General features: G+C 41.8%; 1 protein-coding gene across 8 annotated transcripts in view; it reads right to left on the bottom strand.

Moving 5' to 3' along the window:
• NBEA (neurobeachin) overlaps window positions 1-26,633 on the bottom strand; it is a 395,298-nt gene that overhangs the window by 196,541 nt on the left and 172,124 nt on the right. For all 8 annotated transcript variants that reach the window (XM_029048269.2, XM_039914901.1, XM_039914903.1 and 5 more), the window contains 3 exons: window positions 18,919-18,983; window positions 5,699-5,807; window positions 232-398 (listed from right to left, as the gene is read on the bottom strand). In XM_029048269.2, the coding sequence (XP_028904102.1) occupies window positions 232-398; window positions 5,699-5,807; window positions 18,919-18,983 (341 nt within the window). The remainder of the gene's footprint in view (window positions 1-231; window positions 399-5,698; window positions 5,808-18,918; window positions 18,984-26,633) is intronic.

The following is a 26,633-nucleotide window of genomic DNA, read 5'->3' as shown; positions in this document are numbered from 1 at the left end:
GAGTTACGTAGGAAGGAGGGAAAGGGAGGGGGAGGAGGAAAGAGAGGGAAAAAGTGTTGGGGCTCCCAGCTGATCAGGGCAACCCATGAAGTAGTACTTTCCCTCCAGAGGAGATTAGGCCTTTTGGAAAAATACCTTTGCTGCAATTAGCTTTTTTTTTTTTTTTTAAATCAAAACTTGGTTAGCATTTAGTCATCATCAGCTGTTCAAAAACTCATGTTTAAAGCTTACCTGTGTGAGACAGCTCCCCAAGCACCGTGTTTGTTGGTGAGGATGTTAAGAATCTTTTGTTTCAGCTGATTGGCTGTTACATGATCTCGGTGTTTGGCAGCACTGATGAGATGGTCGCACATCTTTTCTTCCTCTCGTCTATCAGCGGCGTATTGGGCACACTGGGACTAAAAATAATAGAACAGCTCAGAGTTACCTTTTCCACTTAAAAAAAATTTGTTAAGCACTTACTATGTCCGGATACTGTACTAAGCACTTGGGTGGATACAAGCTAATCAGGTTGGACACAGTCCACATCCCTAGAAGGGCTCATGGTCTTAATCCCCATTTTACAGATGAGGGAACTGCGGCACAGAGAAGTCAAGTGACTTGCCCAAGGTCACACAGCAGACAAGGTGGCAGAGCTGGGATTACAACCCAGGTCCTCTGACTCCCAAGCCTATGCTCTTTTCACTAGGCCATGCTGCTTCTCTGTTTCTGAAATAGAATAATTTTGCAAACATCAAAAGGGTAAATTCAGTAGCTTATTTGAAAAATTATTTACCTTTTCTGGCAATTAGAATTGTTTTTCCTATTTAATAAAGGTTCACCTGTGTATATGTACATCACAAACTTTCCAAAATCATTCGCTTAAATTGAGAAAATCATCGACTGCTAAGTAGTTTACAACGTTCCCCAGTAGGAAACAAAGATTTAGAGCTGCCAGCTCAGAATTTTGTCATTAGTATTTTATTTGAATGGATCATAAAATATCCTCAGTAATATCACTGGCTGTGGCTAACAATTGAAAGACACTCATTTCAGACCCAATATAGAACAAACATACTTTACAAATTTAGGTGAGTTTATTTCTGTATAAAAGCCTCCCATTGTACCACAGACACTCTAGCATATGGTCCAATTTCACTGAACAGTTGAGCCACTGTTTTAGGCCATTACTGCAATTCATGTGCTCTGGAGGAATAACCCATTACAGTAATCTGCGAAGGGTTAATTCATTTTTCAATTTATCTTCTTGTACAGGGAAGCACCAATTAGTACAATGATATGCCTCAGTAATGAGGTTAATAATTCATCAGCTCATTGGACAGTAAAATTAAATTTTCATTTTTCTTCCTTAACAATTACCAAGGCTAACTACTTGAATGTTAACTATGAAGTTACCAGTTCACCGAAATTCATTCATTCAATAGTATTTATTGAGCACTTACTATGTGCAGAGCACTGTACTAAGCACTTGAAATGTACAAATCGGCAACAGATAGAGACAGTCCCTACCCTTTGACGGGCTTACAGTCTAATGGTGTTGTCTCCTAAATGCAAGGCTTCCTGACAATATGAAACATTCACCACCATCTCCAGACACAACAGTAGTTTGGGATACAGTGTGAGGTCCACTGTGCCCTCCATAACAGTCAAGTAATAATAACTGTAGTACTTGTTAAGCGCTTACTATGTGCCAGGCTAAGCACTGGGTGGGGAGGGGGGAATACAAGCAAATTGGGTTGGACACAGTCCCTGTCCCTCATTGGGCTCACAGTCTTAATCCCCATTTTACAGATGAGGTAACTGAGGCAGAGAAGTGAAGTGACTTGCTCAAGGTCACCCAACAAACAAGTGGCAGATCCCAGTTTAGAACTCATGACCTTTTGACTGTTAGGCCCGTGCTGCATCCACAAGAGTTCTTGGAGTTCCCACGCCCCTGTGTCTGGGTCTGGTGAGTCCCGGGACCTCTAGGCACCACTGGACCTCCTTCTCCAGGATTCTTTCCTGCCTTCCATGGGCAATAAGGACACTGGGAGAGGTGCAGATTTTACTTGTTAACTTTGAGTGGTGGTGGTGCGGATGAAATTCAGAAATCAACTACTGGAGTTCCAGGACCTCACGCTTCTTCCCAGAGTGGCCCTTCTGTTGTTTCTGACGGTCACGAAGGCAGAGTGAGCAGGGAAGGGTGTTGAGAGGGCATGACTACTCAGAACAAATCCCTGCCGTTTTCCGGCAGTTCCACATCCAATTTCCAGGATGGTGACATCGCATGGAGCTCTTAAGACTAAACAATCAATAAATCAAAGGCATTTACTGAGCGCTGTGTGCACAGCACTGTATTAAACCCTTGGGAGAGTACCATACAATATAGTTGGTATTCTCCGCCCACATGGAGTTTAGTCTAGAGGAAGAGACAGATATTAATATAAATTATGAATATAGTATATAAGTGCTGCAGGGCTGAGGGTAGGGTAAATAAGTGCTTATAGGATATAGATGAAGGTGACCAGATGTTCTAATTCTGACAGGTCATTCCCCAAATTTAAGGGTTTGTGTCTCATTGTCTGCTTTAGGTTTTGTAGGAGGGATATACATCTTTGAAAACAAAAGCTTCCCGTAGACCCGGTCATCACGTTAAAACAGTCTGCAGATACTCTTGTATCCCGTGACAAGCAGTATGGCCTAGTGGATAAAGCACGGGCCTAGGAGTCAGAGGTCATGGGTTCTCATCCCAGCTCTGCCATTTGTCTGCTGTGTGACCTTAAGCAAGTCACTTCACTTCTCTGTGCCTCAGTTCCCTCATCTGTAAAAGGGGGACTAAGACTGAGAGCCCTATGTGGGGCAGGGACTGTGCCCAACTTGACTACCTTGTATCTACCCCAGAGAAACATCTATACATCTACACATGAGAAGCAGTGTGGCTAAGTGGAAAGAGCATGGCCTTGGGAGTCAGAGGATGTGGGTTCTAATCCTGGCTCTGCCACTTGTCTGCTGTGTGATCCTGGGCAAGCCACTTAACTTCTCTGTGCCTCAGTTACCTCATCTGGAAAATGGGGATGAAGACTGGGAGCCCCACGTGGGACAACCTGATTACCTTGTATCTACTCCAGCATTTAGAACAGTGCTTGGCACATAGTAAGTGCTTAATAAGTACCATCATCATTATTATTATTATCTCCTCTAGGAAGTCTTCCTTGAATAAGCCTTCATTTCCTCTTCTCCCACTTCCTTGTCACCTTTGCACTTGGATTTGCACCCTTTATTCACCCCTCCCTCATCTCCACAACACTTAGACATACACATCCGTAATTTATTTTTATTAATATCTGTATCCTCTTCTAGATTGTAGCTCACTGTGGACAGGGAACATACGTATCAATTCTCACATATCGCACTCCTCCAAGCACTCAATACAGTACGTGCTTAATAAATACAACTGATTATTCTGAAATAGCAAAATCGCTAACCTTTAAGTTATTTATACAGTCCCAAAATGAAAATATTTAAAATGGGGTAAAAATGTGTAAATCCTTCTAAAAATGGCAAATCAGCATAAGCAGTCCCTTAAAGGACACATGTAATTATTATAGTTACATTCGCAAATTCCATCTCCAATTTAAAAAAAAAACAAACAACTTTCTAGATCTACCTCAGCGAAGGTACACTGAATATACATCCTTAGTGCATGGCTGCACAAGTTTACTGTCTTTAAATCTATAATTATCATGCTGCTTTAAAACCTATTTTAGAGATTTTCAAATGATAAATACAATTAAAATGTCTATATTAGAAAAAAACATTTTTGCCATTCTTACTGGAAAACAGGAATGATTTAAGGTTGTTTCTACAGGGAATTTAGTTAATATTCTAAATTGTATTTGCTAACAGAAGCTGAAAGTTAATTGAATATTCTCATTTTGTCTCGAGTTATGACAGATCTTATACCTCAACATATTCTTCAAAGAGTGTATAACTCAATCTTTTCTTGTCATCTTAGGTTACTTCATGATGTTCTGGTAAATATCAAATGTTATTTATCACTGAGGCAATATGAAACTTCACTCTGACAAACACTTAATTGTAAATGTGCTTTTATCAAAGTTCAAAATATCCAGTATAGGTTTAGTAATAAAGTTGTTGCAATCCCATATGACAAAGTGTCTGCTGTCTGGTCTGACAAAATGAAGTAAAGGTTATATGTATTCAGAATGACAACAGATATCTCACTGCCTCATACTTTTCTGCTAGGTCAAGGAGCACAAGTACTAGTACATCAAACCGCAGGCTTAAGAGAGCTGCTTCACTGAGATAAAAACCTCATCAAAACTGAGATTGCTGGCTTCAGTTTCTAGCCACATAATACCGACGGGAACACGTGACAAGATTTTTTTAAAAATTAGTTTAGCTATTTATTATTTTCCTGGTTCAGATGTCAATCCACCCTAATTCAGAGAGAGAGTTTTGACCCTCTCTAAGCTGCTTTTACAAATACGAATGCATTGGACTATTTGGCACTGAAATATTAACAATGATGAATGTGCATGTTTTACTAGGTCGTGTATTAGCACCATAACATATAATAAGTCACTGAAGAAATAGAATGGGAATTTTTTTTTCTAATTACTTTAAAGTCTCCAATCCAATTTATATATTATTTACCCATCGACCCCATTGCTTAGTGCAGTGCTTGGCACATAAGTGCTTACAGAATACCACAATTAATACTATTTTTGAACTATATCAGTAATATATTTTGAGGGCCTACAAAGCACTGTGCTAGAGTTTGGGAGAGTCCATCAAAAACAACATACATCATCCATGGCCTCTTGAGCCCTGGGAGTGAGCAGACACGGATTCTAGTCTCAGCTCTACCACTGGCCTGCTGTGTGCCTTTAGGCAAGTCATTCAACCTCTTTTGGCCTGAGTTTTCCCATCTGTAAAATGCCAATAAAATAGACTGTGAGCCCTGTGAGGGATTAGGACTGTATCCAATCTGGTAATCTTGAATCTACCCCAGTGCTTAGGAGATAATAAGTGCATGATAAATGTCATTATTATTATTTTCCTTTAAGCAAGACAACATTTAAGTGTTTTTAAACCAAATTACAAAGTAAGCATCAGTTTAGAAGTCACAGAATCATTGAAAGAAAGAGCTGCTGTGAATTTTGAAATATTACCTGGTGTAGCTCCCTGCTGTGGTTAAGTGACTTGCTCTCCTAATTTTTTGAAATGATCCAAATAACACGAAAACACCAATTCAGTGAACCAAATGGTAGGTAAGAGTATAAGTTTGTTTATGTACTACGACCCCTCACTGTAATATCCATTTAGGGGTTTTGAAAGTTCTGCTTGTGAAAAGCCTACCAATTTAATTACACTATAAAATTTTTATTTGCACCGTTCCTTAAAATAATTCAGCAAAGTTCTGTGTCTGCTTATTGATATGTCATAATGAATTGGTAGACATTTTGATGAAGGGATTTCTTCAAGTTGTAAATGTTTCCATGGATTTCAGTGACGGGGACAAGACGATAAACTAGTTCCCTGTGCTTGACATTTACCAAAGCCTTTAAAAATGGGTTTGGAAATGCCTTCATTGTAATTTTTTCTTTAAAAAAACCCCTTTCTTGTGTAGTATTACCACTTAGGTGATGGCTGACTGAAAACAGAAAAGCAAGACTTCATTCCCTCAAGAGCTTACCTCAAATTCGGCATGTTTGTGTACGTCCTCTGCCCTCTGTCTGTTCAAAATAAACTCGGCTTCATTTGCAACTCGAACGATATGATCTTTCATAGCATGACACAGTAATCTGAAATGATAAAATGCCTTTTAAATTTGCTACCACATTAGACTTAAGTTACATAATTTCACGAATCAGTCATTGGTAATGCAGATATTAGGCATTGGTACACACCTTATTGTTGAAATAGTTTGATGGAACGTATTGACAAATGAAATGTAATGACAAAACATACTGGATCAGATTTTTCCAGTGGGTAAAGTTTCCCAACAATAAATTAATGCAGCACCCAACTCCTAATTTAGCTGGGTAACTTCTTTGGGAAAGTAACTTCTGAACACACAAACTGCTAACTCCCAAAGAAGCCAATGCAAATGATAAGGACCTGAGGCTGAGGCCAACACCAAGGCAAGTGAGACCTCTAACTGGAGATTCAGTCCCTCCACCTTGCCTCTGTCCTTTCACCATCCACCTCATCATCAGGCAAAAACTTCTCATTCACAGCTATAAGGCATTCGACTTGTCCCTTCCTATTAAACCACTTTGATTTTCTATGACCCAACCCACGCACTTCACTCCTGTAATGCCAACCTACTCACGGAACCACACCGTTGTCTGAGTCTCCAAAGACACCGTGCCCACATCCTCCTTCTGGCCTGAACTTCCTTCTCTTTTAAATCCCACAAACCACCACCTTCCCTGCCTTCCAACTCCTATTAATATCATACCTCCACCAAGGGGCCTTCCCTGACTAGGCTCTCTGTTTTTCTCATTTTATTTCCCTTCTACGTGCCCTATGCATTCGGATGTATGCTTTAAGAACCTGATGTTCACCCCACCCATAGCCCCACAGCATGTAAACACTATCCCATTCCCCAGCAGTAATTTAATTTCTGACTGCAACTCTAGACTGTGAGCTCCTTGTGGGCAGGGAAATTGTATCAATTCTACAGTATCGTTCTCTCTCAAGCTCCTAATATGGAGCTTAGCTCAATAAATACCACTGATTGACTGACTAGGGAAAGGAGTTTAGCCCTCTAACTTCAGGGAGAGTGGCAAAGAACTAGCCCTATGGTTTGGGAAGAGAAGTGGCATGGCCTAGTGTTAGGAGCACAAGCCTATGAGCCAGAGTACCTGGGCTCTAATCCTGACTCCGCCACTTGCCCGCTATGTAACCTTGGACAAGTCATTTAACATCCCTGGCTTTTTTTTCCTCATCGGTATAATGGGGATTCAGAACCTGTTCTCCCCCCTTCTTAGACTATGAATCCCACATGGGACAGGGATTGTGTCAAACCTGATTATCTTGTATCTACCCCAATGCTTAGTACCGTGCTTGGCACATTTTAAGCGCTTAAAATTACCATATTATAATTGTTATTATTATTCAAAATCCAGAGGCCTAGGGCTGTTGTTGGTGAGGCCTTGCCCTTTCCTCCATATACTAAATAGTGCACCTCCACTGCCTTCTGAGTTTGCCTCTCATAAGCTACAGGCCCCCTTGTGTCTTCTTGGAATGATGCGAAATATTTGAAACTTTGAGATCCAGGATAGGTATTTTTCAGTTTGAACTGAAACATTTATGTTACAGAAGGAACTTCATTCTCACCACCCACTGTGGGAAGAAGTGTTTCCTTCTGTATGTTTTGGCCCTAAACAAAAAACCCTCTTCCCCCACTCGAGCCAATTTACCTACCCTCTCAAAATGTGGCAAAATGAAGATCAGAATCTCTTTACTCAGCTCACTGATTACTGTTTTCCGGCATGAGTTCTTCCAAGTCTCCTCTTCACTGCTCTAACTCTCTCCCACCCCAACACACAAGCTTCTAGGAGGAAATCTCCCATCCACTTTCAAAATCTACCCCTACTACCTGTGGCTTCCAAGAAAAGTGTACCTCAGGTACTCTTTTTCCCTTCCTGTGTGTCCTTTTCCACCACTCACCCTCTGATAGCTTCCCTAGACTCTTGTTTGGCCTGGAATAGCAACCAGAAAATTAGGTTGTTAAATGCCTACCTATTACTTTCTCCACACTTACCAACTAAATCTGAACCTCAGAAAGGAATGTCTCCATATTAACAAACACTGAATTGCCCTTCTGCCTTCAAACCTCTATTCTAGAAAAACCCCTCTGGAACCTGCTGTACCCAGCAGCTAACACCCCATATCCTTCTTCCTATCTCTGTCCTCCTCAGACAGGTTGTATATGCTCACTGCCTCCATTTCCTCTCCTCCAATTCCTTCTTGATCCCCTACAATCCAGTTTCCACTCTCTTCACTCCACTGAGACTGCTTTCTCTGGTGACTTTCAACTTGCCAACACGAACAGACCCTACTATATTAGTGAATGTTCCATTTGTTCCAAAACATTGATGTAAATGCTGAGTGAGATTGAACACGGGATGGTTTGCTGCAGGAATCTTTCCCAAACCTATGCCCAGTCAGACACAGAATTCATTATTTCATGATATGATTTGTGTTAAGTAACTTTCCTGGCACTTTAGGGTTGTGACAATAATGTGAAGACAACACTGACAATCTCTGACAACTAATAGGAGGGGTAAAAAGATAGCACCATTTCCTGCCACTGGCCTGGAATGCCCTCCCTCTTTACATCTGACAGACTGTCCCCACATTCAAAGCCTTATTGAAGACATCTCCTCCAAGAAGCCTTCCCTGACTAAGCCCTCATTTCCTCTTCTCCCACTCCCTTCTCCTTCACCCTTGTGCTTGGATTTGCTCCCTTTTTTTTAACCCCTCCCTCAGCTCCACAGCACATATGTACATATCCAAATTTTTATTTGTTTGTATTAATATCTCTCTGCCCCTCCAGAGTGTAGGCTCACTGTGGGCAGGGAACAGGTCTACCAATTCTTATTTTGTATTCTTTCAAGGGTTTAGAACAGTGCTCTGTACACAGTAAGCACTCAGTAAATAGTACTGAACAGTAATCTCACTGGCCAAAACAGAGGGGCAGATGCATCTCAATAGAAATTCTTTCTAGTATCCAGAATAAAAAAAAAAATTGCAGCAAAAGATCTCTAAAAATGACAGGAGTCAGGAAATTCTGAGAAAGACCAACATAAGTGGCAAAGGAATCAATACAGGCCGTTTCAAAGGGATCTTTAAATACCAGTTAACCAGATATCACGAATCTTTACCTCACGGCCTTAGGGTTGGAGAATCCATTACAAGAAATAAAGGCTAACTTTCCAGCTCAAGCAATATTATTTTCCACGGATTCCTGTTTGGCCAGGATTAATATCCAGGAAACGAGGTTATTAAATGTCTAGGCTATTCCTCTCTCTCACTTGCTGGCTAAAAATGCACCTCAGAAAGAATATCTGCCATTTACCGAACACAAAATTCCCACTTCTTATATCGAGAGCAAGATGTCCCTTTGTCAATGAAGACACGTCAAAAAAACCAAAACAAAATATCTTTTAAGCCTGTTCATTAAATGTTAATAGTGCTTCTGGTATCACAGCCCATGGTGAGAAAGTAAGTTAAAGATTAGAAATTCCCAAATTCAAAGAGCCTATGCCAGCTCATTGGGGGCAGGGAATGTCACTGTTTATTGTTGTATTGTACTTTCCCAAGCACTTAGTACAGTGCTCAGCACACAGTAAGTGCTCAATAAATGTGACTGAATGAATTACCTTCAAAGTCAATTTTACTGACCTGAGCAGTTAGCAAGACTTCGATTTTTAAAATTTTTCCTTCAACTATGAACATATATAGGCTCAACCAGAATAAAACACAGGTTTTTCTTGGCAACCATGGTTCCCCTAACTGCAGTTTTGTGTGCCCAAGTTGAGTTTTCTGAATTCTATTTTGGTTACCATTGTATACAGTTTTAAATAACCAATGGTTTTCCTTGGCGGTGGATAACATTTCCTGTCATTTCAAGCCAGCTTCATCTGGGTCATATCATTCTTCTCCTTTTTTGTAACAATAAATCATTAGCATCACATAGGGAACTTAACTTTAACAGCTTTAAGTTCACTGTTACCAAAACTGCTTTAAAATTCACTGTTACCATAACTGCTTTAAAGTTGACTCTTACCATATCTGCTTTAAAATTGACTCTTACCATCTCTGCCATCTCTGCTTCAAAGTTCATTCTTACCACAGCTGTATTAAAGTTCACTGTTACCATAAGTTTACTGGTAACAATGAATTCTAATGGTTACAATTAGTTCCCTGTGTAACGCTAACTACACAATGATACCTTAAAGAGAAATGGACTTTAAAAGTTACAGTTAGTTCCCTGTGTAATTCTAACAACCTACCATAAAGGAGAAGCACAGTGTGTTCCCAGGCTTAGAGGTAATAATCGGAAACCAGACTTATTGCAACAGGCTTAGATTGGATTTTGTTTGTTTTCCACAATCCCTCTTGTTTTTTTGTGCTTTTTTAATGGTATTTGTTAAGTGCTTCCAAGGTGCCAGGCAATGTTCTAACCGCTGAGGTAGATATAAGATAATAAGGTTGGACACAGTCCATGTCACAAGGGGTTCACAATATCAAACCCCATTCTGCACATGAGGTAACAGGCACAGAGAAGTTAAGTAACTTGCCTAAGGCCACACAGCAGATGAGTGGCAGAGCCAAGATTAAAACCCAGGTCCTTCTGACTCCTAGGCCCGTGCTCTTCTCTTGAATTGCATTTCTCTTGAAGAACCCACTTCTTCTCTTGAATTGCATTTCATTCCCTAAGCCTTTGGGCTTTACCAACCTCTCCCCTATTAGGAACCCTCTCCCCAAGTTGTCAAGGAACATGCAAAAATCTGCATGAGTTTTGCATCAAGATTTACTACAATCCAATCCACAATCCTGAGTATGGAAAAGAAAATGAATGGAGTTCAGAAATTGACATATGTATGCACACACAAATAAATGCTAAGAGTGGCTTATGAGGGGTGGTAAATGATAGAGATTTGACTGATGGACGAGCTGTGCGTTCAGCAAGGCTTGAAGGTGGGGAGGGCTGGGGTCTGAAGGACTGGAAGGAGGAAGCAGTCCCTGGAGTGGGCAAGGGCTTATATAATGGGATGTGATGTACAATAAGGAGTTGGCTTGGGAAGACTGCAAGTAGTGGGATTATCAGATGAACACAGCAGAAATGTAAGAAGGAGTGCTGGCTGTAAGCTTGGAAATCAATGGTAAGGAACTTGGTTTTCTTTTCGTTGAGGAAGGACATGGGTAGTCTATAGAACTCTGGCTGCAGAAGTGGTCTAGCAATGATGTAGACTGTAAGCTTATTGTGGGTAGGGAATGTGTATCTTTATTGTTATATTGTACTCTTCCAAGTGTTTATTACAGTGCTCTGCACACAGTAAGTGCTCAATAAATACGATTGAAAATGAATACTCAGGGCAGCCGAGAGAGTGATACGATGGCAGGAGGGAGCGCTTCTCTCTGTAGTCCAGGCGGGCAACTTGCCTGTGACCTCCTCAACTGCAAGGGGCAAATTGAGAGCTAAGGGCTGTGTCTCGGCTCTTGGGTCACAGTACAGTTTCACGGAGACAGACCAGTTTAGCCTTTTCCATTAGTGAAAACAAGAGAAAACTGTCCATCGTACTAATTTATATTTTCTTGAAGTGAACTGTACACTCCGAGAGAACCGGGACCAGATCCTGAGTATGCTCTGTCCTCCAGCACCTGCAGGCCATCCATCAATGGAAAGGGATACACACGACAAGAAGCTCTCTGAGAAATCAGTGAATGACTAGATCATTTGACTGCACTTGGCCCAAGGCCACTAGGCAAGAAGGATAAACGTACCATATCCTCCCGGTCACCAAGGTGATTTCATAAGACAACTGAGTATTTCTATACTTCTTAGAAAGGCTCTAATGGACACAGCTAAACTAACATTTTCTAAGTTAGTGTTTGGTCTGAATTATCACGGGAATAATTACATATTCTACGAGCTCTATTCCCCGGTATTTCCAGGGGACACGGTCGAGTCCCAGGTACAGAGCTCCTTCACGACTGCCCCCTTCCCCCCACCCCCCTTGGCAACCACCACCACATTCCTAGACACTCTGCTCCAACTGAGCTCACTCTTGCTTGGAACAGAGAATAAATCCCCATATGGAAGGGCAGGTGCAAACTTCCCCCAAGCCATCTTCCACACACTTGGGTTTTCCATGCATTTGGAAGGAATCTTTCTAGGTGTAGTGCACCACTCACCGGACACGGCACTTCTAATAATAACAGTAATACTTGTGGTATTTGTTAAGTGCTTACTATGTGCCGGGCACTGTACTAAGCACTGGGGTGGATGCAAGCAAATCAGATTGGACACAGTCCCTGTCCCTCATGGGGTTCACAGCCTAAATCCTAATTTTACAGATGAAATAACTGAGATAAGGAAAAGTGACGTCACTTGCCCAAGGTCACAAAGAAGACAAGTGGCGGAGCTGGTATCAGAACCCATGACCTTCTGACTTCCAGGCCTGTGCCCTAGCCCCTACGCCAGGCTGCTTGATTGGGAATATGTGCTCACCATTCTGCCTCTGGCCCGTCTCCTAAACTGTATCACATTTCTTAGTTTATACGGCCATATGAGGCCGTAGAGTAGCATTCTTGTATTGTTCCAGAGGGTTGTCAGATATTTTGAGTATGGGGGAACATCTGGGGTGGGGTTCCTGGAAGCAAGGGCCAGGGGAGTTTTGAGAAAAATAAGAGGCCCAGATATGTACAGAAAGCCAGAGATATGAGCACATAAACATATTCACAGAGCTACACACACAGCATGCAGCTCTGAGTCTGCCCAAAATGCAGATTCCTTATTTAGGTCAGAGAGAAAGGAGTAGTACAGCCTGGAGTCCTTCATATTAGGACTCCAGCTTCTTGCCGGTCTCTGTAAAATAGAGAAGCAGAGTCCCAACACCTAAACTCCACCTACTATCTTTACCCCCATAAACCCAATGAGAAGCACCGTGGCCCAGTGGAGAGAGCATAAATCTGGAAGTCAGGTCATGGAATCTAATCCCAGCTCTGCCACCTGTTTGCTGTGTGACTTTGGGCAAGTGGCTTAACTTCTCCATGCCTCACTGATCTCAACTGTAAAACGGGGATAATTTTTCTCCCTCCTACTTAGACTGTGAGTCCCATGTGGGACACGGATTGGGTAGGAACGAATTACCTAGTACCTACCCCATCACTTAGAACAGCGTTTGGCATATAGTAAGTGCTTAACAAATACCATAAAAAAAACTCCATGGGGGGATGGTCTTCATCAACCCTCCTCTCCTCCAGATATGGCAATCCTGCCAACATTATTTGAGCACCGGCCTGTTATGTACAGAGAGTCAAACTTGGGGTCCCAACAAAAGTAGTTAAATACATGATCCTCACCTTAAAGGATTTTACTATGGGGTAGACAGTGATCATAAGCTTCCCTTCCACAGATCCACAAAAGCAACTCTACCCGGATCCAATGACTTGCCTTACCCCTGATCACAAGCCAGAATGACACATTAAGTTTGAAACACATCTCCTGGTCATTTTACAATGACCAGTACTAGTACTGTTACAGTACTACATGTAACGTGTTCAATTCATTCATTCATTCATTCAATAGTATTTATTGAGCGCTATGTGCAGAGCACTGTACTAAGCGCTTGGGATGAACAAGTCAGCAACAGATAGAGACAGTCCCTGCCGTTTGACGGGCTTACAGTCTAATCGGGGGAGACGGACAGACAAGAACAATGGCAATAAACAGCGTCAAGGGGAAGAACATCTCATAAAAACAATGGCAACTAAATAGAATCGAGGCGATGTACAATTCATTAACAAAATAAATAGGGTAACGAAAATATATACAGTCGAGCGGACGAGTACAGTGCTGTGGGGATGGGAAGGGAGAGGTGGAGGAGCAGAGGGAAAAGGGGAAAATGAGGGTTTAGCTGCGGAGAGGTAAAGGGGGGATGGCAGAGGGAGTAGAGGGGGAAGAGGAGCTCAGTCTGGGAACGCCTCTTGGAGGAGGTGATTTTTAAATAGGGTTTTGAAGAGGGAAAGAGAATCAGTTTGGCGGAGGTGAGGAGGGAGGGCGTTCCAGGACCGCGGGAGGACGTGACCCAGGGGTCGACGGCGGGATAGGCGAGACCGAGGGACGGCGAGGAGGTGGGCAGCAGAGGAGCGGAGCGTGCGGGGTGGGCGGTAGAAAGAGAGAAGGGAGGAGAGGTAGGAAGGGGCAAGGTGATGGAGAGCATTGAAGCCTAGAGTGAGGAGTTTTTGTTTGGAGCGGAGGTCAATAGGTAACCACTGGAGTTGTTTAAGAAGGGGAGTGACATGCCCAGATCGTTTCTGCAGGAAGATGAGCCGGGCAGCGGAGTGAAGAATAGACCGGAGCGGGGCGAGAGAGGAGGAAGGGAGGTCAGAGAGAAGGCTGACACAGTAGTCTAGCCGGGATATAACGAGAGCCCGTAACAGTAAGGTAGCCGTTTGGGTGGAGAGGAAAGGGCGGATCTTGGCGATATTGTAGAGGTGAAACCGGCAGGTCTTGGTAACGGATAGGATGTGTGGGGTGAACGAGAGGGACGAGTCAAGGATGACACCGAGATTGCGGGCCTGAGAGACGGGAAGGATGGTCGTGCCATCCACGGTGATAGAGAAGTCTGGGAGAGGACCGGGTTTGGGAGGGAAGATGAGGAGCTCAGTCTTGCTCATGTTGAGTTTTAGGTGGTGGGCCGACATCCAGGTGGAGACGTCCTGGAGGCGGGAGGAGATGCGAGCCTGAAGGGAGGGGGAGAGGACAGGGGCGGAGATGTAGATCTGCGTGTCATCTGCGTAGAGATGGTAGTCAAAGCCGTGAGAGCGAATGAGTTCACCGAGGGAGTGAGTGTAAATGGAGAACAGAAGAGGGCCAAGAACTGACCCTTGAGGAACTCCGACAGTTAAAGGATGGGAGGGGGAGGAGGCTCCGGCGAAGGAGACCGAGAATGATCAGCCAGAGAGGTAAGAGGAGAACCAGGAGAGGACAGAGTCCGTGAAGCCAAGGTGAGATAAGGTATGGAGGAGGAGGGGATGGTCGACAGTGTCAAAGGCAGCAGAGAGGTCAAGGAGGATTAGAATGGAGTAGGAGCCATTGGATTTGGCAAGAAGGAGGTCATGGGTGACCTTAGAGAGAGCAGTCTAGGTAGAGTGGAGGGGACGGAAGCCAGATTGGAGGGGGTCTAGGAGAGAATGGGAGTTAAGGAATTCTAGGCATCGATTGTAGACGACTCGTTCTAGGATTTTGGAAAGGAAGGGTAGTAGGGAGATAGGACGATAACTGGAGGGGGAAGTGGGGTCAAGAGCGGGTTTTTTTAGGATGGGGGAGACGTGGGCATGTTTGAAGGAAGTTCAATAACTTTCAGGTTTTCATTCTTGGAATTTTTTAATATATCACTACGATCATAGATAGGAAAATTAAAACAAAATTTTAATTCTCTGGGAATTTTACAATTTACATCTTTTGGATGCCCCAGATTTTCATTCCAGAGGCTTTCCAAAGCTTTGTATTGTTCCCTGTGGTGAAGTGAATTAAAAGTGACTTGAAGTGGGCAATTACTATGAATCCTGAGAGCAGACTCTATGTGAAAAAATTGCAGGGGTGGGGGATTTCTCTTGCTATTTTCCCTCCAACAGGCAGCTTTCAATAACTCTTAAACTTAAAATAAAAAGCAGGCTTCTTCCCTCAATTGAACTATCCTCCTATCTTGTTTGTAAAACTTGCCTACCTTCAAATGCAAAATGCCCAAATTTAAACAGTATGTAGAAAAAAATTCCAATGTAGCAATTATTCAGCAAATGAGGTAGCCAAATGGATGCCATATTATCACTAAAGAACTGCAGATAGGGAAATGTGGAAGACTTCTTAAACCATAAAATGGCAACATGTTCTTTGTTTCATTTTACCTACAGAGCAAAAAGAATTATGTTTCAAGGTATAAAATTCAAAATTTATATAGTGACATATTTTTAGATTAAACACTTCCTAAGCACGGTCTCCTACATTTTTTAGAAGCATCAGGGAGATTTATTTTAAAGGAAACACTGATTTATTAAGTAGATCATTTAAACTCTAATTCACAAACTCTTTTTTATTCTTCTGATTCTTCAATTCAGATTTTAATAATTTAAAACCCAATCATTATTGCATTGAGATTATATGCAATTTTACATCCCATTAACCTTGCTTTGTTTTAATTATAAAGATCCTTTGTTAGATTCCTTTAAATGATCCAGTCTATAATCTCAGCCTGTCCTAGGGAGTACTTTAATTCAACTGCACATTCATCAACTGTTTGTGTCCTGTTAATTGTTGACAACTGCACAATTGCATTCTCTAGCTATGATTGATGAATTGTATTCACAAGTTTAACTGTTAAGTAGGATAAATATTTATAACAATTTCCTCTTGAAGATTTTTATCTTCATTCCCTCAAGGGCAAATTAAAGATTGATAGTTCTAAGCCTGGAACATATTTAGTATCCACACATATTCATTCTCTGCTTGATGTACTTCTGAAAAAGTTTAGAGTATTAAGATATATTCACAACTAGTCTGTAACTTCCTATACCTAAATATGGTTCTTTAAGGCTAATGTTTATTCATAGCCCAAATCCACAACAACAGGACATCAAAACCGGGCTGACTGAGCTGGTCTCAACAACAGTGATCTGTCTCTTGGTTTGGAAACCTGGAAAATCCCCTGGGATCATTTTGGAGGGAGACTGGTGGATCCCCATAGATTAGATTAGATACACAGAATTGCTAGAAAGCAGCAAATTTACATAGAAGCTTCTGAAATCTAAGTTCTGAGATACAACAGCTTGATTATTCAGTGTCTCATTATCTAGTTGGAATAATATAAGACTAAATACTTTTGTTTCGCCTCCAACCGCCTGTATTTTTATGTGGTTTTTGTCGGCAGCACCACTTTACTCTGCCTTGACGCCTCTGCCATGGAAAAGGCACGAGAAATAAAGCTTAAACTAATTAGGTATTATTTCATTTTTTTAAGCATCTCTGGAATAAAGTGAATCTTGTACCTAAAATTACATTTTTGAATTATGGGGATTTCAATTTTCCTTATTATTCCGGTGCCTTAGAAAGAAATCAATCATATTTATTGGGTACTCACTGTGTGCAGGGCACTGTACTAAGCACTTGGGAGAGCACAACACAACAATCTAACAGACAGTAACAGAGTAGGCGTCATGAAAGAGTGGACTGAGTGCCTACTCTCGGTTCTCCTAGAATGGGGTGGGGGGAGCTGCATTCTTGCAAAACCCTGTATTTAGGAAAGCTTCTGTAGAAGTCACCATGTCCGAAGCTGCACACAGGTACAAAAACGTTACTTCTGACACTGCTCTATCCAAACAGGCTCACTTTGTCAGAGGAATGTTTCCTAATTTCTTTACAGCATTCTAGCCAAAACACATAGTGAAATTAAGCAGTGTGGCAGAACTGAGTGTATATGGAGAACTCACTCTCTGAGAGAGAGACAGAGGGAGGGAGGGAGAAAGAGCTCTACAATATGTGGGGACTGTATTCTTGAAGAGTACTGGGTTAAGGAAAACTGGCCCTGTAGTATTTAATCTTTGACCGAAATAACGTGTATGCACACAACTGTCTCTTCCAACACCGCATGTGTTCCATCCAGATAGTCATGCATTGTCAGAAGACTATTCTCTAATTCTGCTGTCATAGACTATTCAAAATGCACAGTGAAAACACGTTTAATGGAAGAACTATGAATGTGTATATATGTGCTTACACACACACACAGAGTGCATACATTCATATGAGCCCTAAGGACTAGAGGGGTGAGAATACTGACTGTGAAAAGGAGCGCTGCCTAGTGGTTACAGCACCAGCCTGGAAGTCAGAAGGACCTGGGTTCTAATCCTGACTCTACCACGTGCTTGCTGTGTGACCTTGGGTAAGTCACTTAACTTTTCTATGCCTCAGCTACCTAATCTATAAAATGGGGATTGAGATAGTAAGCCCCCATGATGGACATGAACTATATCCAACCTGATTAGTTTGGGTCTACCCCCAGCAGTTAGTACAGTGCCTGGCACTCCGTAAGCACTTAAATACGATTTAAGAAAAAAATTATCAGCACGTGTGAATGCGCTTTATAAGACTAACGCATGGCTGACAATTTCTTTCACATCACGTACTCAAAAAGACTGCCCCTTGCCGTACTACGGCATTTGTTATCCACAGTTCTTGATGTTATTTTGGTTTCTCTCTTTTGATGTTATCACTTATAGCTCTCTGCTTTAAAAAGCACATCGACTCAAAGTCAGGACTGTAATTTGTTTTAAACAATTCAGTTATCATCAAAATTCCAATTGCCAACAAAAAAATTATAAATTACACTGGCAAAACTAATTCAACGGTTACATTCTATTATGAGAATTTACAGAACTTTTGCCCGGGAGTCTGAAAAAGCAAATAAAACTGCAAGACCTAGGTTGAAAAGGACTCATGTCTGTGGCTAACAGAAGCTACACATGTCACAGAGGTGACGACTACATCTGTCTTAATATATCCACTGCCAACTAAGCCAAAGAGAGCCTATTACCCGGCTGGTTAGAGATAAAGTACTGAGAAATGATGGCTCCCAGAGAGAGATTAATTCAAACGACTAAACAATGGTACAAATGATAACACTCTATTGACTTTACAAACTTCTTTCCCAGTTTCCATTCAAAACTTCACATATTTCAGTCTGTTTCTCTGGGAGCCCAAAATACTGAGATTAAAAACTATTTCTTGTGAACCCGCGATAGGCTTAAAGATTTAAACACTGTACATTCTGCTCCCCAAACAGATGGAGTGGCAGATGGGTTTACAGATTGAACTCCCTTGATCCTCTGTGTAAAACAACCTTGCTACTCACTAAGATGGTGGCTCAAATATCAGATAAACCTCATAAACCTTTGTTGTCCTTTTCTACAGAGCCCAGGTTTTTCAGTCCATAACTAAGAGTTTAACACTATACACTTTACTAAATTAAACATTCTTTAGCCAAGATATGTGGGCAGTAAATCTCTCTTGATAACTAAGGACTTCTCCAGGCATTTTCAGACAGATGGTAAGAAAGTATAGCCACCCACTGGAATAAAATGCAAAAATGACCACTTGACCAAGAGCTTTAAATGAATTACCTTCCTTCATTGATGAGTTCAATAAATGCAAGTCCTGCATTCTTCTGAATAGAATTTTGCCATTCCTAGAGAGAAAACAGACATGTATAAGAAGCAGTAATGGTTAACAGCATGTGCAGGCTTGACCTACAGGATTAATAATTATTTGAAAAATATTTCACATGATTTAGAGAACTGTATATCATTTGACTTCTAACCTCCAAGTTGTACCTGCTCTACATGGGGCAGTTTGTGATAGATGATAGTGTAGCAATCTTTCATAAATTGGAAAAGCGGTGTTTGGAAAGAGTGTCTCCCAATGTTGAAAGCACTTTAGAAGCCCCTGAAGTGTCAAATTGATGAGTCTTAACTGAGGGCCAAGAAAAGAAAAGAAAAACCATCAAAAGCACAGGTGGGGTCTCAGCAAGGGTGTCAACAAAGCTTTCTTCCAAAGGAGACCACATGATGAGAACAGTAGGGATTGCAGGGAGCACGATAATTTAAGACTGAGACTCGGTGCTCTAAATAAAGATAGATTCTCTTAGCAATTTTCACCTAGTATGATTTACCATGAGAACCCCAGAGATGGGGTGACCAGCATGGAGACGGGCAGAGAGGCAGAGAGCGGGACCGCCCAGAGTTCCGCTGAATTTAAAGGTTCTGCCAGGTTGCTAACCGGGTCTTATTCCTAGAGGATTCCCGGAAATGGAGGATTCTGATCTTTGGGAACAGTGGTGCCCAGGCAGCAGGTGCTGCAAAAATAAAACTCCCACATCCCCTTTAGCCCCCTTGACTTCAGTTCTGACTCCAATAGGTACCTAAACAGGGGCACAACCAGACTTTCCTAAAACCTTTCTCCTACAAATCTTCCAAAGCTTTCTCATGATCCTGTTTCCCTCTCGCCTCAGAGCAATAGTCAAGCATCATTTTGGTAAGTGTCACTTTCAAACCTTAAAAACGCAAGCTACCATTTTAAAGGGGAGTACTTATTGTCAGGCTTCTGGCTGACTAAAGGCAGAATAACTTTGGGCAAAGGCCAGCCCATTGCTCCCGGTTTCAATGCACAAGGTTGTCTAAAATCAGTGAGCATGGGGAGAAGCCAGAAATTCCCTAAAGAGCTTTGAGAGATGGAAGAGGACGGGATCCATCAAAAATACGCTATTTTCTTAAGGAGTGATTAATATTAAATTGAGGTGGGATGGAGACTGTGTCCGACCAGATTACCTTGTATCTACCCCAGCTCTTAGTATGGAGCTTGGCAAATAAGCAAGCATTTGAATACACTTATTTTCATATCGGTGTCTTTTCCTGGAAAAACCAAACTAAAGTATTGCTTTGCTCAGTACTGGTTCCATTTGCTACCAAATGTCCAAAGGGAGAAAAATAGAACTTATATATGTAAGTTCTATTAGCCACTAGGATGGAAAAAGTACAAATGACATTTATACTACCTATAGACGTTAATCTTATGTAATTTCTTCTTTTAAATTGTAATTATCACACATGGCAGTAAAAAAAAAAGTCTGTAAGGAGCTGAAAACTTTCCTTTTTTATGTATACATGTTATCTTTCATGTGTTCTTTGAGAGCAGATGGTCCTGCTCTTTCCTTATGTTATGACCACCTCACAAATCTTACCATACGGCAACTACTGCATTTCACAAAAAATTTGTGGCAGATTTTGCATCAAGAGTACTAATTGAGCACCTACTGCGTGTAAAGCTAATTACTGTGTGCTTGGGAGAGTACCACAGAGTTAGATGAAGGTGATGACAATATAGCCACCCAAGTCTGCATCAACAGGCAGCCTTGGGACAAGGAGTACACATGTTGATGGACCAATTCTTCGCCCTTATGGGGTACATTTATGCTAGTTCTCTGCCCGGTTGCATCGCTTGACGTTGTGCTTCACTGTGTCTTTAAATAGTCTATTCTGCTAGCAGGCATCCCAGCAGGTGCTGCATGATTAACTGTAAGTGGGCATGAGCGCGTTGGAAAAAAGGAATTGCTGTAACAGGGCCTAGAGTAGAAAAGAATGAAAGGTGACAATATTTGTCTTCAAGTAGAAAGGTTATCATATAGCATCCAGCTGTTTTCCATTTACACAGAGGGCAGAATAAAAGGAAATCGACTTAAGCTGTAGCATGAGGGATTAGGTTAGATATAAAGGAGATATTAGGGAGAATTTCCTGGCAGTAAAGGTCATCAGGAGAGTTTGTGGAATCTTTTTCACTGGAGATCTTTGGAGACACAACAGATTCTCACCTGCCTAAAATGGTTTAAGTGTGTTACTCTCAGAAGCTTGGGCGATTAGATGAGATACCTTTTCAATGCCTCTTGAACGCTGATGATTCTTTGAAATAATTTCCTCTGGGAGATCAAACAGCCTATCCTATAAGTGATAACTTCTCTCAAAAAGAGAGCTGCTTTTCTTCAAAGGGAAAGTTTGTTCTATTTACTTCATTCTACCTGAGGCCGATGCAGAATGTGATATGGTGGAGGGTTCTATAACTTTCCTCTGGTAATTTACAAGAGCTAGAGCAGGAAAGCATGCCAAGAATGTCTGCAAAAGTGAGATTGTGTTTGTGCACACATGTATGTGTATGCACAGAGGGTGCTGATGCATCTGTGTACCTGTTTGCCGGACACCTGTGTATGAGAATGTCTGTCACCCACCCTGTAGGCTGACTATGCCTCTGCCTTCCTCTTTCTGTCATTCTGAAATCATATTTTCCTGTCAGTTCCCTTTCTTCCCCTCCCTGGTCCCACTGTTCCTGAACCAGACCTGTTGGAAGTCCTGCCCCCTCAACCCACTTTTTAACTTGAAAACATCTACACCTGCCTGAGCTTCAAAAGAAATATTTGAGATTGGGCAGAGAATCCAGGACTCCGGAAAGCACATTCCTTCCCAGGACCTCCTGCAAAAGTCCTCCCTCCTTCCCTTGCTGTTTTGGTAAATTTAAACAGAGTGCGCCTTGGAAATTAAAGGGAGGCTCAGGCAGTGAGTAAATTCCCAAAGAGTACTGGCTGTCTCCATGTTCATCAATACCAGTCAGCTTTTTTTATCTTCTTCTACATTTTATGGTGAGGCCGAGGAACGCACTGAGTGCTGCTTTCTAGATCTCCATCTTGGAAAAAAAAATACTTGGCATGGATAAACAAGGTTCAGTTGAAAAGAACAGGGGCCAAACTCCATGATGCCCCCATGTGTTTCCAGTTGTGGGGGTGAAGCTATTGCCTTCAGCTATTTGGGCCGTGGTCCCTCCCTAGCCTTGCTCATCCCAGGTCTCCACTAAAATCCGAGAGCTTCAAAAGACTGAAAATTGGATATTTCTGACCCCATTGGCTCATGGAAGTTTGCCTGTCACTGCCAATCCCAGTCCACTTTCTTTCCTGCTTCTAAAGCTCCCCCACTTTATACTCACCTCAAATTAAATGTTGCTACCTTTACTGACAAGGTAATAACTCTTCAACTTCTCAATGAACTCTAAAGTTGGAAGTTTTTCTATTTTTGGAAGAAGTTCTGGTCTCCATTTTAGGGGTGGAGAAGGCATAATGTAATGTTCTTCAAATAAAAGATCTACGTTTTTCTAATAACTGTCAGTACTCTATGTCACTTTTGTCTGCTGGTTAAATCATAACCTAGGAACAGATGCAAAAATGGCAGACATCCTGTATTATATACCACTTTCTCCTGAACTCCTCTGGCCCTTGACCTGCTGGGAAAAACACATAAAGCTCATGATAATAGGTGGGGGGAGAAGATGACAATGACATTCTTTTAAGATCGGGGAAAACAAAGGCAAGCAAAAAGAAATCAAAATAACTGGCTGCTAAATGAAAATCTCTCCTTCTAGAATGCTGGCCATGGAAAGGAAACCAGTTTCCTGACCATTCCGAGCCCCTCCATTAGGGCAACTATAAAGAGGAGTTGTTGACGCAGATAAAATCACTCATTTGCTTGCCCTTGCCCTCTGGACTGTCCTAGGGGAAATCTGGCCAGTACAAAGTGTGTAATCACCTCCCCGGCCAGGTAAGCTCCTGGTGGGCTGGGGTCATGTCTACCATTGCTACTGTACTGTACTCTCCCAATAGCACTGACTGATTGATTGAATCCCACTCCCCTGATCATTTCAAGGCCCTTTTCATGAGTGGTCTGAGGTGGTGAACCATGGGGTAGAAACCAAGGCAGTGAAATAAATAATCTGGCCCCAGAGTCTGAGTCTCATGATGCCCATGCACCTGGCAAGTCCAGTCATTTGGTTCTGCACAATATTGCTTACCTCCACTTGTTCCTCTCCATTCCAACTGCCAAAATCCCTTGAGCGGGCCCCTGCCTACCTCATTCCTTGGCCCCTGAAACTTAATTCTTTCTGGCCTCCCCAGGCACCCCCTAACTGCAGCTAAAATCATTTCCATCCCTGCCAATAGACTCATTCTCTAGAGGTGACTGGAGATGATCTTGCAGGATTTCAGATATGGTATCTCTTACCGTAAACAGGAAGAGGCTTGGAAGCACTCTCTCAGATTACTTGATGGTGTCAGATCTGGCACCTCTTTTTTTAGAGGGAGGGAGGGGGGTGAGGGAGGGGCAGCTAACCACTGTGCACTCATTATGAAGAAAACATAGGGTTTTCATTGAGTCGTCCTTCTGGAATTTATTTGTCTTCAAAGTGGTTAGTTTCAAAGGAGGCTTAACATGGGATCCAGTTCTCAGGCAAAATCCTTCATCTTGAGGAAATTTTAAGCATCCGTACAGAAGGGCTAAAGGATGGAGTCAAAGGTATACGGAGGTTTGACAACCCCCCTACAAGAGCTCAATCTCACTATTAAGTGTGTGCTCCCGCCAAGATAACTGTTTGAGACCTAGCAGCAGTAATCTACATTTCTTTTCATCTGCTCTTCGGAGCACGGCTGCCAAAGAATAGAGGCTTTGAGAAGACTGTGACAAGAAGGAGAAGTGGCAAAGCTGTCAGGGTCTGCAGGTAACAAACGCAATAGTGCAGCATAGGGGAAATCCTTACATGCACGTGGTGCAAAAGATCATCAGACAACATTAGTTCAATCAGTCAAATGTGCATACCCCGATAAAATCTTGGCAATAATGTCACTGAACTCGAAGATGTATGCACAACACAATCAATGCTCTTGGCATGTCCTGTCATCTCATCAGCGGTTGGGACTTTTGCAACGTACTGCAGCCGGGGCTCGTGAACCATAAATTGCATTATACATCCTGCCAGGGGTAGCAATATCTCTTTTTTCTGCAATGCTACACCTCACTAGGAATGGCTGCTTGAGACAGACAGCCCATCACCTAACACTACTGTTTACTCCCGGGGCTACCGTGGGGAAACTGGAATAGCAGATGCGTTAATCTCTTCTGAGAACCTGACATACTCTCCCCCATATTCTCTTTTCCCCCTGCTTCCTCCTAGCCTCCCTCCCCATTCTGGAAAATGGTTTTGTTCTTCCGGAGCTGCAGTCAAGACAATCATATGAAATAATATTCATTCGGCAGGGATGCACAGGAAAGTCCTTCATGAGCTCTGGTTGGTCTGAGGGACAGTTTGGGATTAAGTCAGATCCAATCAGGCTCAAACTGGATTTAGATCCTCCAGTCCTCCCAACAATCATTCGCCATTTATCCGGATCACCCGGCTGAGGCTTATGTATTCTGTTGCCACATTGGCCAGATATAAAGAAGAGTTAATTCTTTACTTTTCCATTTGCTTCTTTTGATCTAAATGTTCTTCCGTACTTTGTTATTATTCTCGGCACGAGTCTGCCATAGGCCAGAGGCTCCAGAAAGTCCTCCTCCATGCCACTGGGGGGGCACTGGGGTGAGACATGACAATGTTCTCTCCAGCATGTTAATCCAGTCGCAAGAAAATATGTAAAAAGTTCATGATTCAGGTGTGCGAGACCTGGAACTTTCGTCAAAATGGTTGAAATAATGAGACTGGACCTGGAAAATTCAGCCTAGTTCCTAGTTTCTAGTTCCTAGCACAGTTGGAACATGGAAGCACATAATGAAGAACAGACACTATGCCTCCTTTCAAGGTGTTTACAGTCTAATAGGGGAGATGAAAGAAATCGATATGTATAAGTACATAGAGGGTCGGGAGGATAATGACTGTGCTAGAGGTAGTAAAATTTAGAAATTAACTAAAATCAATTTTCAGTAATAATACATAATAAATGGTTATGCTCTTCTTTCATTTCTACTGTTGATTGTCTTTATGTGATGACTCAGGAGAGGCCCTGCAGGACATAGTGAATAATGTATTAAATGAATAATCAATGCTCAGTTCAAAAAGAGATTAGAGAATGGGCAACCACAAGGCTACCATTAGGTAATTTTAGAAATATAATTCACTTGTGACTGTAACTCAGGCAGGAGAAGGAACATTATGTAGAGAAAAAAATACTTTGACATTGGTAAATTACTAGAAGATTATTAAAATATGTAAACAAATTTAATCTTCCCTCACCTATTTTCCATATGTGTGCATGCGTATCTACACATACAAATATATGGGACAAACCCTAGGTTGGGTTGTTTTTGCAAAGTAATAACCTGAAAACTGATAAAAATACATACATATGTATGTATATCATTGTTTTTCATATTTGAGGGTGCTTTGCTTACATTTCTTATTGCAAGCACCTATTCTACTAGTGGTAATTTGAAGAGACTAAGGATTCAATAAGTATTAGCAAGAAATAGCACTGATTTCTACAGATGTTGTAGAAAAGTATGGCATTTAAATTTCTGTGGGCCTGGGGACAAATTTAAAATAATTACTCATTATATTTTAAGAAAAAGTTAAGAGACTAGAACTCCTCTCGAATTAGGGACTAAGTACAGTTTACCCTAATTATTCCCAGGAACCTCCTTGCCAACATCTGCTCATACTCTACAGAGCATCTTGATTAAATTCCATGACCCTTAACACCTTTTTACAAGACCAATGCATTTTCAATCTCCAGCCAGTGTCTGTCTGCCTCTCTCTTCACCCCCACCCCCGACCACCCATTTCTCCCTTGCTCCCTCCTTACCCACCTAATATATGATTTTAACACTATCAACAGGAGAATTTGACTAAAACAAATTAGGGTAATGATTAACCTATATCTTATTCACCACATATTTACTACTTGTTAAAGTGGACTGAAAAAATCCATTGCTATGCGGCAGAGCTAATAAACTGAGCATAATTTTCGACTGGTTTGAAAAACCACCAAAAACCCTTAGTTATTTCCTTCTGGTAGCTGTTGTAACTCAAATCACCTACTCTCCCTGGACATTCTGACTATGGCCACATTAACCATTTTGCTATTATATACTGAAACTGGACTTTATCAAATTTCCTAGGCTAGGGAATTCAATAAAAATGGAAATTCACTATGAAAGATAAACCTCTTACACAGCATCTATTCTCTCCTGTGCCCTAATGAAATGAGTCAAAGTCACCTGAAAACACCCAAATTTGTATCTGACAGAGAAGGATATAAAGTTAGAAACTTGGCAGGCAGTCAAAAGGACATAGATAGGGATTAAGTATATGTTTGTCTGATGAAAGATGGAAAATTTTACAGTGGGACCTATGAGGTGTGCCTTTTTCATCTCAGTGATACCTGTTAGAATTCAACCTGCAAAAGGTATAAAAAGAAATGTGTGACTAACACCCAACTCTGAGCAAAATCTGGTTTTGATGCCATCCAACTAGGGAG

This window comes from Ornithorhynchus anatinus, chromosome 20, assembly GCF_004115215.2.
Source record: "Ornithorhynchus anatinus isolate Pmale09 chromosome 20, mOrnAna1.pri.v4, whole genome shotgun sequence".
Taxonomy (NCBI): domain Eukaryota; kingdom Metazoa; phylum Chordata; class Mammalia; order Monotremata; family Ornithorhynchidae; genus Ornithorhynchus; species Ornithorhynchus anatinus.
The sequence above is the reverse complement of the archived record's forward strand: the minus strand, read 5'-3'. Positions and strand labels throughout refer to the sequence as shown.